The sequence below is a fragment of the Emiliania huxleyi genome, assembly GCF_000372725.1.
Source record: "Emiliania huxleyi CCMP1516 unplaced genomic scaffold EMIHUscaffold_437, whole genome shotgun sequence".
NCBI classification, from domain to species: Eukaryota; Haptophyta; order Isochrysidales; family Noelaerhabdaceae; genus Emiliania; species Emiliania huxleyi.
Genome location: NW_005198707.1, coordinates 1 through 13,157, shown reverse-complemented (window position 1 = coordinate 13,157; position 13,157 = coordinate 1). Strand labels below are relative to the sequence as shown.

At 68.0% G+C, this 13,157-nt stretch overlaps 2 protein-coding genes across 2 annotated transcripts; one reads left to right on the top strand and one right to left on the bottom strand.

Annotated features, from left to right (window-relative positions):
* Positions 1-38: 38 nt before the first annotated feature.
* Positions 39-2,260, bottom strand: EMIHUDRAFT_419452 (hypothetical protein). Its single transcript, XM_005768979.1, has 8 exons — positions 1,662-2,260; positions 1,528-1,590; positions 1,320-1,382; positions 988-1,151; positions 820-913; positions 485-733; positions 300-410; positions 39-208 (listed from the first exon to the last, which is right to left on the bottom strand). Exons 1-8 carry the CDS (start codon positions 2,253-2,255, stop codon positions 83-85), a joined length of 1,464 nt encoding a protein of 487 aa, XP_005769036.1. The 5' UTR covers positions 2,256-2,260; the 3' UTR covers positions 39-82.
* Positions 2,261-9,462: 7,202 nt separating this feature from the next.
* On the top strand, positions 9,463-12,429 carry EMIHUDRAFT_470392 (hypothetical protein; the record flags this gene model as incomplete). Its single annotated transcript, XM_005768978.1, has 8 exons — positions 9,463-10,223; positions 10,389-10,510; positions 10,588-10,750; positions 10,998-11,057; positions 11,293-11,331; positions 11,395-11,508; positions 11,809-11,922; positions 12,106-12,429. The coding sequence occupies exons 1-8, from the start codon at positions 9,522-9,524 to the stop codon at positions 12,427-12,429; spliced, it is 1,638 nt and encodes a 545-aa protein (XP_005769035.1). The 5' UTR covers positions 9,463-9,521.
* Between the last annotated feature and the right edge of the window lie 728 nt (positions 12,430-13,157).

Genomic DNA, 13,157 nt, shown 5'->3' with positions numbered 1-13,157 from the left:
GACCTGATCGCGCGTGGGGGGGGGGAGCCACGAGGCGCCGCCGCGGCGGGAAGCGCCGCCGGACACGGACACGCCACTACCCTCACTTTGCCTCATCGAGGAGGGCGAGGACCTTGCCGATCCCGATGGTCGACCCCTCGTCTCTGAGCGTGAAGCGGCCCATCTGGGGGCACTGCTCGAACGGCTCGAGGCAGACGGACTGCTCAACCTGCAGGGACTCGTCTCGGACGCGTCATGGACGTGTCCCGGACGTGTCATGGACGTGTCCCGGACATGTCGAGGCAGGCGGACTGCGATACCTCGATGACACACGTGACGATCGCCCCAGACTTGACAAACATGGGCGGCTTCTTGGACCGCTGCCCCGTCTTCTTGTCGATGCTGCTCGTCAGCCGGACGATCGTGCTCTCCTGCAGGACATGTCTCGGACATGTCATGGACGTGTCCCGGACATGTGCAGGCTGCTCGTCAGCCGGACGATCTCCTCGGCGGAGGCGTGGACGTGCAGGATGGCGGTGTAGCCCGCCGAGAAGATCGACTTGTGCTCGAGCAGCTCGACGATCCGAATCTGCGCCTCGAACAGCTTCACGGCGGGGCAGGCGAGGCCACCGCGCGGCGCAACCACAAAGCCGGGCATGATGTCCTCGTCGGAGATGTCCTTGAGCTTGACGCGCGCGTTCTCGCCGCCGATGAGGTACGACACCTCCTCCTGGTCGAGCCACAGCTGGAGCACCTGTCAACAAAAAAGAAACCGGCGTGAGGCAGACCCCGCGCGCCGTGAAACAGAAGTCGAGCGGCCGACCGCTGGAGCGCCTCGACGGTCACGCGGTTGGGCATCACGCAGAGCTTGTCGCCCACCCGGATGGTGCCCTGCTCCACCTTGCCCTCGACGATGGTGCCCATGTCCTTGTACCTGCAAGGGGAGAGATGGGGAGAGATGGGGAGAGGTGGGCAGAGAGGGGGGAGAGATGGCCCAGGTCCTTGTACTTGGAGAGGATGGGCAGCCGCAGCGCGCTGTCCCGGTTGCGCTCGCAGGCCGGCAGCTGGTCGAGCACCTCCAGGAAGCAGGGCCCGTCGATCCAGCCCGGCTCGGAGAATGGCGCGATGACGTTGGCCGCGGTGAGCGCCGAGATGGGCACAAAGACGACGTCCTAGGTTGGTGGGGAGACGCCAGCCTCGGCGCGGGGAGGCGGTCTTGTGCCGTGTGTTTCAGAGCGCCGCGTGACTACGGGCAGTGCAATGCAGCGGAATACCGCGGAAGATTCCAAGCTGAATACGTGCCCTAGGGGTACATGAACACGTATTCCGCTTCTACGGACGCCGTCCTTCTTGACGTTGTACCCGCAGCCCTTCAGGAAGGGGGACAGCTTGTCCTTGCACTCCTCGAAGCGCTCCTGAAAGACAGAAAGCGGAGATCCCAAGCTAGGGCCGGGCCGAGGACAGACACGTCCCCGCCGTCGCAGCAGTTTGCAACAGCGAGGGGGGAGGGGGCGCATCGCGGCGTGGAGAGGGCTGGGCACGCGGCACAGGCTCGAGGCGCTCCTTTGACCACTTCACCGTGGGGTCATCCATCTTGTTGATGACAACCACCTAGAAGGGACCCGGAAGGCTCCCGGAAGGCTCCTAGACGGCTCGTCTCCCTTGTGCGCGGCGGCCCCCACCAGCAACCGCACGCCGAGCGTCTTTGCGAGCAGCGCGTGCTCGCGCGTCTGCCCTCCCCGCTCGAAGCCGGTCTCGAACTCGCCCTTGCGAGCAGAGATGACCAACACGCCGACGTCCGCCTGGCACGCGCCCGCAATCATGTTTGGCACGTAGTTCTTGTGGCCCGGCGCGTCCAGGATCGTGTAGCGCTTCTTCTCCGAGTCGAAGTGGGCGCGGCCGACCTCGACCGTCTTGCCCTTGGCGCGCTCCTCCTCGTTGGTGTCCATGATGAAGGCGAGGAACCACGAGTCGCGGTTCTTCTCCTTGGCCTCGGCCTGGTACTTCTCGATCGTGCGCGCGTCCACCTGGTTGGTCTGGTAGAGGATCTGCCCGCAGAAGGTCGACTTGCCTGCGTCGACGTGGCCGATGAAGACCAAGTTTAGGTGCTCCCTCTCGTCGCGCGCCTCGTCCTTTGCCGGCTCCGACTTGCCCGCCGCAGCCTCCGGCTCGGCCGCTGCAGCGGGCGCAGCCTCGACCGCCGCCGCCGCCGCCGCCGCCGCCGCCGCACCTCCGTCCGCCGCGCCCGCCGCCTCTGCCGTCTTGAGTGCTTCCATCTCTGACGTCGGCGGTTCGGGCGCCGTCTCCTCTGGCATAGTCGCGCTCGCCGTCTCCCAGCTGGAGGCCGCCTCGCCCGCCTCGTCGCCGACCGGCGCGCTCGCGGCCGCCGCCTCCGCCGCCGCCGCCTCGGCTGCAGCCGCCTCCGCCGCCGCCCTCTCGTCGGCCGCCTTCGCCTCTGCAGCCTAGGACGTGTCTAGGAAGTGTCTAGGACGTGTCTAGGAAGTGGCCTTGGCGTCTGCAGCCTAGGACGTGGAGACGCCACCCTCGGGGCGAGGGGGACGGTCTTGCGCAGAGTCTTCAGAGCACGAGGGGAAGACGAGGGGGTACGAGTGCAGTGAAGTGCAGTAAAGTGCAGCGGAATTCGGCCGAGTACAGCGGAGTCCGTCTCCTCTCGGGCGCTGGTTGGGAGACAAGAGCCCCGGACTCCGCTTCTAGGCGAAGGCGCGCCTCCGCCTCGGCTGCCGCCGCCTTGGCCCTGCGCTCGGCTTTCTTCTGCGCCGCCTAGGAAGCGTCTAGGAAGTGTCTCGGAAGTCGCTTGGCCCGGCGCTCGGCTTTCTTCTGCGCCGCCTGACGCTCCGCCTCGGCGGCCGCCGCCTTGGCGCGCGCCTCCGCCTTCTGGATCGCGCTCATCGGCGCCGCCTCCTGCGCCCCGCCCCCCTTTGCCGCCCCGCCCCGCCCTCCCTTGCCGCCCTGCGGCGCGCCGCCCCGGCCGGCGCCGCCCTTGCCGGGTTGGCGCTGCTGCTGCGGGTCCTGCGGGTGCTGCTGGCGCTGCTGCGGGTACTGCCCCGGCGGGTGCTGCTGGTACCCGTACGGCGGCTGCCCCTGCTGCCCCTGCTGCTGGTACTGCTGGTATTGCTGGTGCATCCGCTGCTGCTGCTGCTGCTGCTGCCCCTGCCCCTGCTGGTACTGCTGGTACTGCATGTACTGCTGCTGCTGCTGCTGCTGCTGCTGCATAGACGGGTGCGGCGGCCGCTGCCCGTACAGCCCCACCTGCCCGTACTGCTGTGCGTACTGCTGCTGCTGCTGCTGGCCGCCCGGCGCCTGCCCGTCATTGCCGCCGGGCACAAACGAGCCTGCGGGGCAGGGAGGGGCAGGGGGCCGGTGAGCGGTGCGCTTCGGGGCGCATCCGCACGCGCGAGCCCACGCAGCGCCTGCCGCGGGGTTGAAGTTGAAGGTTGGCGCCTGCAGCGTGCGGAGGCGGCGGTGAGTGGGAGGCGGCGGTGAGTTTTGGCGGCGATGCCCGACCAGACGCTCTGAGGCTCGCACGCCGCGGGAGTGGGAGAGCGCCGCTGGGGGTAGAGCGGTTGGCTGGTAGAGGAGGCGAACGCGGCGGGGCGCGCACGTTCGGGTTCATATGTGTCGCGGTGGCGAGCTAGGACACGAGGAGGTTCGCGTATCCCGAAGTTTTTCTCTTTTCTTGTCCGCCTGTTGTGTCTGTGTGTCGCTCGTGCGTGTCGTCATCATCTGTCTAGCGTCCACCCATACCGCGTTGGTGTCCAGTCCGAGCCTGGCTGTTCTTCACCTTTCTACCTACCTACCTAAGCTAGGGTGCCCACAGGACCCAAAAGAAAATAGCTTTCCGCCTCAAAAAGGGACGCACGAGGCAAATCTGATGTTGGAGTGTTCCAATAGGAGCGAGGCCTCTTCCGTTGGGGGACCGAGCACATAGGAAACGAGGGTTTCCCATTGTGACCCGCTCCAGTGCGAGCGTGACACTGCACTTGGCGCCGAGCGCCCGCGGCTCAGACCTTGTGCAAGCCACCCCTCGGTGGGCACGCCGGTCCGGACCGATGGCGCTCGGTGTGGAGCAAGCAAGACCCCCCCCCCCCCCCCATCGGCGCGCGCTCGCCATTCCAACGGCCGCCAGGAGCACCAAGAGGACTCCTCATGGCTGTGCCCAAGTGGGCTTCGACCGGCCTCGGCTGGGGGGGCGGGTTGTCCCGGTTGCGGACGCGTTCTGCAGCCCCCTGGGCGTGGGTCAGCACCCCAAAACTGCCCCTCGGCGGCATACAGCACTGCCAGCCAGCCTCTTCCTCCTCCTCAAGGGCTGTACTATAGGCCATATTGCGCCGCCTCCTACTGGCAGCCGGGCGGGCGCGCGCCGCGGGCGCCTCGGCGCGCGCACGGCTCGCAAAGTTCGAACGAGTACTGCCGCCCGGCCGCCTCAAGGCTGCCGGACGGCAGTACTCGCCTCGCAAGGCGCGTACCGGCTGCTCTGGCTGCTGCGCCGGCGGCCGCTGCGCTGGCCGCTGCTGCGCCGGGTGGCGGGCGGTACGGCCGCCGGCGGCCGCTGCACCCGCGCCTTCCCTCGCGGGCGCCGTCGCGCCGCGCGCGCCCAACTCTGCTGGTGCACGGCACGCGTCGTCACACAGCCGCGGAGAACAGGCGATGCTGTGCGTGAAGCGCGCGCGATCTCGTACTTTTAAGGCTGGATCCGGCCATTCCAAGGGTATACCTTTGAGAATCCCCAGCGTCCCTCCCTCCTAGTCACACTCTCAATATCTCGACTCTCCAACACGAAGTGCTGCGATCGGGGGTGGCCCAGTTCTTTTTTCTTTTCTTTTTTGGGGTCCTGTGGGCACCCTACCTAAGCCCTACCCACCCGCACTCGATTTTCACCTAGGTCCTAGCTTATTCCAGGCATGCCGCCCAGCGTCCGCTGCGCATCCCCGGCGGCACGACGGTGGCCGGCGCTTGCGCACCAGAGCCGGCCGTCCGCCACCCGGGGTCCGGGGCCGCGGTCCCTGTCATAGCTACGCGCGCCATGGAGAACGGCGTCTGAAGAAATTTTGCACTAGCCGGGAGACCTGCATAGTCACTACGTAGACTGCGACGCGCCTCTCCCCTTTGGCCGTTCTCTTCTTTCTCATTCTCTGTCTTATATCTTTGACGGGGCGTCGACACTCACCGCTCGAGACTCACCGGCTATTCTTCGCTCGCGCCACGCTCTACTGCGTCTCGCGCGCGATCGCGAAGCGCAGCACGCACGCGCTAAAGTCGCGCGCCGCGATGCCGTTCGTGTTTCCTGCCGAGTCGAGATGGTGCCGCTCGTGGATCTCGTAGAGCGAGCGGACGAGGAGCGCCGCCCGCGCGCGGGCCGGCGCGGGGAAGAGCGAGTGGCTTGCCGGCGACCACGGCGCCGCTGCCCGCCGAACCAGCGCCGCCGCCTCGCCCGCGCCGCCCGCGGCGCGCCGCAGCGGCGTCGGCTCACCCTCGTGCAGGCTCGCGCCGCTGCGCAGCAGGGAGAGAGCGCGGGCGGCGGTGAGGGTCTCAAGGTGCGCGAGCGGCGTCCAGCCGCGGCTGGCGACCAGCCAGGCGGCGAGGTCGGCGTGTTCAAAGAGGTTTGCGATCTCCTCGGGCGTGCCGACGGGCGGCACCGCGGCGCGGGAGGCGCCGTAGGAGGAGAGGAGCTTGGCGACCTCGACGTGGCCCTCCGCGCACGCCATGAACAGCGGCGTGGTGCCATCCTGCTTGGCCTGGTCGACCGCTGCGCCGGCCTCGCAGAGCAGCCGGACGATCTCGACGTGGCCCTTGCAGCACGCCATGAACAGCGGCGTGACGCCTTCCGCGTCTGCTTGGTTGACCGCCGCGCCAGCGTCGCGCAGCAGCCGGGCGCACTCGATATGGCCCTCCTCGCACGCAACGAACAGCGGCGTGCGGCCTTCAGAATCCGCTTGGTTGACCGCCGCGCCAGCCTCGAGGAGCAGCCGGGCGCACTCGACGTGGCCCTCCGCGCACGCCATGAGCAGCGGCGTGTAGCCGCCATCCATGACTTGGCCGACCGCTGCGCCGGCGTCGCGCAGCAGCTTGGCGATCTCGAGGTGGCCCTTGTGGCACGCGATGAGCAGTGGCGTGGTGCCGTTGTCGGAGGCTTGATTGACCGCGGCGCCAGCCTCGAGGAGCAGCCGGGTGATGTCGACGTAGCCCTTCTGGCACGCGATGTACAGCGGCGTGACGCCACCATCCATGGCTTGGCCGACCGCTGCGCCCGCGTCGCGCAGCAGCCTCGCGATCTCGAGGTGGCCCTCCTGGCACGCAATATACAGCGCCGACGCGCCGCTGCCAGTCGTCGCCCCGACGCTCGCGCCGGCCTCGAGCAGCAGCCGCACCGCCTCGGCTTGCCCGTGACGAGCGGCCCAGGTGAGCAGCGTGTCTTGCTTCTCGGTGTCGAGCCGCGCGTTGAGCCTGCCGCGCGTCCGCCGCCCGGAGAGGAAGGCTCGCAGCGCGGCCAGGTCGCCCACCGCCAGCTCGGGCAGCAGAGTCGGGCTCGGGGCGCCGCTCATGCCGCCAGAAAGAAGAAAACTCTCAGCTTAGACGCGTCCCCTTGGGAACGCCTGCCCCTCGCGCGCGCGGGAACTCTCCCTGCACCGCCATCACGAACTTCTCGCGCGCGCACTTGAAATCTTTTTTCATAGGTGTGTGTAGTATAGGGGCTGTCGAGCCCGGACGACTTTGTGCAGCCTTCGAGTGCGACAAGCGAAGACTGCGATGCGCTGCAGTACGTGTGGTACAACGAGGCGCTGCTCACGGTGGCGCTTAGGGCGAACAAGGTTTATGGCGCCTGCTTTGAGGAGCGCAAGACTCACTGGCACGGCTGGCGGCACTCGACGCCTTGCAATTGGATGGAGCTGCACATTTTTGTGTGTGTATCTAGACACATGCGCCCGCTCGCACGAGCGGCTCGTCTCGCCCGTGCGTCCAAGGCGTCGCCGCACAGGGGCCGCCCCGTCAACCTCGCACTCTGCGAGAACGCAGAGAGAAATGAAAGCCGACCGGCCCCCACCCAAGTCAGTCAAGTCCGGCTCACGCGCCCCGACCGACAGAGAGGGCCAAAGTGCTTCTTTTTGTTTGTCTTTTGGCAGTGCGCGCCAGAAAGAAAGAAAGAAAACAGACAGCCCAAACGAGGGATGGGACGAGGACAAGGTCCCCACCTGCACGAGCAGGATTGGCAGTGCGCGCCAGTCCCGTAAAAATGCGCGGAAGGCGGACGCCGCGCTGCGAGCGGAGCGGCAGGCGCACCTCGGAGAGACGCGCGGACGAAAGGCGAGCGGCGCGGCGCGGCCAGATCGGTCGGCGCCGATGCTCAGCCTTAGCAGCGAGATGCAGTGAGAGGAGGACCGAACGCGGCCAACCCCAGTGCTCAGTGGGAGAGGGCCGGGCGCGAGGGCGCGTATGTATAGCTGGCTGGTGGGGCGCCGCGCGAGACGAGAGCGAGCGCGTGGAACACTCGTCTTGTCATGTACATCATGCCTCGAGGCTAGAATTCGCTGTGGAGAATTCTTTTTTTCAGCGCCCCCCCCCCCCTCTTGGCTCATGTCCGGCTCGCTCGCCACCTTCCTCCTCCTAGCCTCGGCGCCCGTCGCGTCCGCCGATGGTATGACGAGGCTTGGCCGCGCGCAACTCCGCCTCTCACGGGCGATTCTAGACGCGCTAGCATCGCCCGGGACGTCTGGGACTGCCAACGCCAGCCGCCCGAAGAGGCCTCGCCTCTTCTCGGGCCTAACCGGCAGGCGGACAGCGCTGCCGCCGCCGCCGCCTGCTCCACCGCCCCCTCGCTCGCTGCTACGGCGTGCGTTCGAGCAGCAGCTTGGCCGCCTCCGGTCGATCCGCTGGTGTCTCTTGCCTTTCGACCAAACGCCGCTGCTGCAGCTGCTGCAGCCGCTGGCGACGCTGCTCTCGTTCCGGCCTCCGTGCGGCGCGGTCGTCGCGCTGCTGCTGCACCGCCGCGTGCGCCGCCGCAAGTCGACCCTCGCCGACCCCGCGCGTCTGCTGCGGCGCTCGGGCTCAGCGCCGACGGCGATCGACCCTTCGGACCGCGACTACTGCGTGTACGGCAGCGTCCTCTCCGAAGCGGCGGCCGAGGCGGCGGCAGCGTGCGAGGAGACGGCCGCGAATGCCGCCGCCGCGGCGTCCGGTGACGATGCGTCGCCCGCCGCCGCCACCGACACCGACGCCACCGCCGCCGCCGCCGCCACCGCCGCCGCCGCTGAGCATGCACGCTCCCTCTGCGACGCCTTGTCGCTGACCGCGAGCGCAGAGAACCGCGCCACCTATGTCGCCGCGGCGGCGGAAGCGCTGACGCGGGCCACCGAGCTGAGGGGCAGGCGAGAGGGGCCGAGAGGGGCCGAGAGGAGAGGGGCTGAGAGGAGAGGGGCCGAGAGGGGCCGAGAGGGGCCGAGAGGGGCCGAGAGGAGCCGAGAGGAGCCGAGAGTCTCCTCCTCCCGCCTCCGCGACCCCTCCTCCTTCTCCTCCCAGGGCGGCGTACAGCGACGCCGCCGCCGAGCGCCGCCGCGTGAGGCTGTTTTCGTGCTTCTCGCCGCCTCCGCCGCCGCCGCGCGCCGAGCCGGCGGCGTTGCCCCTCGCCGCTGCGCTCGTGCAGCTGCGTGCGGTGGACGTGCTGCTGCGCGCGCTGCGAGCCGAGTTGCTCGTGGCTGAGGCGGCGATGCACCTCGCGGAGAGGAGGTGGGCGGCGGCGGCGACGCGGACGCTGAGCCTGACGCCTCTGGCGGAGCGGCGGAGGAGCTGCCATTCTCTTGCTCGGCGCATGCCCATGGCAGTGACGCGTCCATGACCACGCGTCCGGTGGCATGCCCTGCAGGCGTGCCGCCTATGCGAGCAGGCAGCGGCGGCTCCTCCTCTCGCTGCTGGGCGAGGTGCGGCGGGCGCTAGGCACTTCCCAGACACTTCCTGTAGACACTTCCCAGACACTTCCTGTAGACACTTCCCTAGACACTCCCTAGACACTCCCTAGACACTCCCTAGACACTTCCTAGACACTTCCTAGACACTTCCTAGACACACACACTGCTGATGTCCGCAGGTGCAGGCGGTGCTGCTGGCTCGCCCCTCGCTCTCCGCCTTCGGGGCAAGTGCGAAGGCCTAGATGTGGGCCACATCTCCCCACATCTACATCTCCCCCCATCTCGAGGCCCGCATGTGGCGCATCTCCCCACACCTCCCCCCACATCTCGAGGCCTGGATGCGGAGATCAGATCTGGGGAGAGATGGGAGCTCAGTCAGCGGCATATGCTCCCGAGACGCGCGTCCAGTGCGGGTTCCACCTCCCTGGGGGTAGGGGATCCCCTACCCACACTGGAGCCGAACCCTGGGGAGATTGCGATCTCGCATATTCAGCGGTGGGCTGCTTCGAGACGTGCTCGGCTGTACTCCGCTGCAGTCGCTGTGCTCCTGTGGCTTCCGTCTCTTGCGCGCTGGATCCGTCGTACGGCACACGCTGGAAGGACGGGCCGGCGGCAGAGACTATGGCAGAGACTATGGCAGAAGGACGGACCGGCGGCAGAGACTATGGCAGAGACTATGGCAGAAGGACGGGCCGGCGGCAGAGACTATGGCAGAGACTATGGCAGAAGGACGGGCCGGCGGCAGAGACTATGGCAGAGACTATGGCAGAAGGACGGGCCGACGGCAGAGACTATGGCAGAGACAGAGGCGCAGATCTCAAGCCCATGCCGCACAGGAGTGTCGTGAGAGAGAAGAGAGAGGAGGCTGGTGACGGGCGACCACGGCCAGAGAAAGAACCAAAGCAGAGGCCCACCTCCCTTTGGTGCCTCCATGCTGCAGGTGCGGAAAGCGCGCTCGCCCGCCGCGTGGCCGCCGCAACGGCTCAGCGGGAGGGGGGGGCGGAGGCGGGGGGCGGGGAGGGAGGCGAGGTGCGAGGTGCAGCAGAGAGCAGGACGGCGACGGCGACGATGGAGGCGACGGCGACGATGGAGGCGACGGCGACGGCGGCAGCGGAGGCGGAGGCGGCAGCGGAGGCGGAGGCGGAGGCGGGCACGGGCGCATTGACACCGGAGGCGGCGTCGCAGGAGGCGGAGGCGTGGGCGACAGCCGCGCGCAAGATCACTTGCGACTCCCTCGCCACCCTCTTGGTGCCTCTGACGGCGGCAGACCGAGACTTGGCCGTGCCGGAGGCGCTGGCGGCGGCGGCGCGTGCTTCACTCGAGGCGCTCAGCGAGTGGGGGGGGGGGGGGGGGTGCATGTGCATGGGTGCATGACCATGACACGTCCATGACATGTCCGGGACATGTCCGATCAGGCGGCGGTCTCGAGCACCGCATCGGAGACTTGTCCATGACACGTCCATGACACGTCCGGGACATGTCCGATAGGCGCTCAGCGAGTGGCGGGCGGACGGCGGCGCCGACGGCCTGGCCGCGGCGCTCGACATTGTTACCGCCATGGGCCCGGTGCGGCGCGAGGGGCTGGAGCGGGCGAAGCTGGTGCGTGGACGGCGCGGGCGGCGGCTGAGCGTGGTCCGCCGCCGTCGCCCTCTCGGCGCCAGGTTCGGCGGAAGGTGTTCCCTCCTAGGCGCGGGCGGCGGCTGAGCGGGCTGAGCGGCGACGCGGTGGCCGTCGCCGCTTCGCTCGCGTTGCACAACGCGGTTGCGCCGCACTGGCACGCGATTCGGCGCGGCGGCGCGGCGTCGGTGCGGTTCGCCGGCGGCATCGCCGAGCGGCGTTTCGTCGCTCCGGTGCGCGACACTTCCGAGACACTTGCCTCGATATGTTGCCTCGGTATGGGCGAACGTGGACAGGAGACGACAGACACTCTCTCTCTCTCACACACACACACACACACACACACACACACACACACACACACACACACACACACACACACACACGCACACACACACACACACGCACGCACACAAGCTTGCAAGACACTCCCTCGCTGGCGCCACCTCTTCACACGCGCGCCGCGTTTCTTTTTTTCAGGTGCGCGAGATCGCTCTCGAGCTCCTCAACCGGCGGCAGCCTCTGAGCGAGCCGACCGCCGTCGCCGTCCCCTAGAAGCGGAATCCACGTCCTCTTGTACTCCAGCCGGCGCTCGAGAGGACACAGACTGCGCCGGAGTCAACCGTATATTCGGCCGTGTTCACTGCATCCGTAGCCATTCTCGCCCGCATGCGGTGCTCTGATGACACAGCGCAAGGCCGCACTCGCCCTGAGGTTGGTGTGTTCACCGTGAAGACTCTGCACAAGTCTCGAGGTTGGCGTGTCCACCGCGCAGGTCGAGGACGCCGAGGCGTCGCTCGAGACGATGCTTCAGGACCTCTACCCGAGCGAGCTCAAAAAAAGAAATCGTCGGCCCAGCGCGGATTTCTGTTTGTAGGACCTTTACCCGAGCGAGGGCCTTAGCCGCGCCGAGGCGCTCGCGGCCGCGACGCGCGCATACGAGGAGGAGATGCGCGCGGGTGCCGTGTGCAACCTGCTCTCAGGGAAGATGGTGCGTTTCTTTTTTCAGGTTGCGTTTCTTTTTTTCAGGTGCTGTGCGCAACCTGCTCTCAGGGAAGATGGTGCGGCTGCTGCTGCTGCAGGCGCTCCCTCGCCCTCCTCTCCAGCGCTCCTCCCCTCCTCTGCTTCCCCTCCTCCACCCGCTTCGCCCCCCCCCCACCCCCCACCACACACACACGCACACACGCACGCACGCACGCACGCACGCACGCACACGCACACGCACACACGCACACGCACGCACGCACGCACGCACGCACGCACGCACACACGCGTTGTGATGCCCCCACAGGTCCAGGCGCTCAAGCTGCAGTCCCTGCGCGCGATGGACACGCTCGACCGGCTTGTCGACTCGAACAAGCTCAACCTGCAGCTGTTCGCCACGCTGCCCGCCTGCCTCCTCGCCGTCGCCGCGTCGCGCCTCGCGCGCGCCGGCGCGACGGCGCCCTGCCGCGCGGCGCCAGCTCAAAAAAAGAAATCGGGGCGCCCGCACGCAGTATTTCTTTTTGTAGGCGCTCCGCCGCGCGGCGCACGGCAGCGCAAAAAGGAAACGGTGCCGCGGACCAGCGCGGCGGATTTCGTTTGGTAGGCGCTCCGCGCGCGGCGCCTCCTCACCGCGCGCGCCGCGCACGCCGAGGTTGGGGAGCTCCTGCACAGCGCGGAGCGGGCGCTGACCCTTGCCGGAGACGGCAACCTCGGCGCGGAAGGCTTGGGCCTCCTGGTGGCGCTGCTGCACGCCGCGTTGCTGCTGCTCGACGTCTACAGCACCGCCGCCGCCTCGCGCGCCGCCGCCGCCGCACTGCGGTGGGAGCTGCAGGAGCTGCTGGGGGCGGCGGCGAGGCTTCCCGCGGCCGCCCAGGCGCGGCTGCTGCGACTGGCGATGGCGCGGCACGCGCGGCTGTCTGTGGGGTAAGATTTGTCTCTCATCAGCGCTGTCACGATGTTTTTCACGCTGCGGCCAAAGAGCACAAGGGACAGTATACTACGACGCGCTCCACAGACGTCTCCATGTCAAGAACGGAATCGTCAAAATTTGTCTCGTCGAAAGCCAGGGCGGCATCGCGCCGCCAACCAAGAGAATCATCTTCAACTTCGCCAAAGAGGTCGCGGCAGCCCGAGTGCCGTCGACCGCACCGACTACGGCACAGCCTCGCTCCGGCAGCGCCCGGGGCTTCGCCCAGCACCACTCGCAACAGCTCTCGCGCGCCGCCGTCTGTGGCGACGCGCAAAACATCAACAACGCTGCTCGTAACATGCGTGTCGCGCTGTCATTCATGACCGCAGACCGGTCTCAATGTCCCACCCCCCTGCGCGCGGGCCTTCTAGGCCCGCGGGTAGTCCCCCCCCATCCCCAGGGCAGCCTCCAGGGCTCGCACCTCAACAAACAAAACACACCCTGTCTGCACGTCTCGCGCGCGCGTGAACAGGGCTCCAGGCCCCAAATTACGTGTGAGTGTTAGAGTTGTTTGGTATTCTGCAAAGGGGTGTGAACGGAGAGAGCAAACTCCTGGCAGCTCCCACAGCCGAAATGTGCGCCAGCTGCCCGCTCACCTGTGTCACGCCGCCGCGCACGCACCTCGCTATGTGCTCGCGCGAGCTCCCGCCCGAGCCTCCAGCTCGGTGTCCCACTGCTGCGGAGCC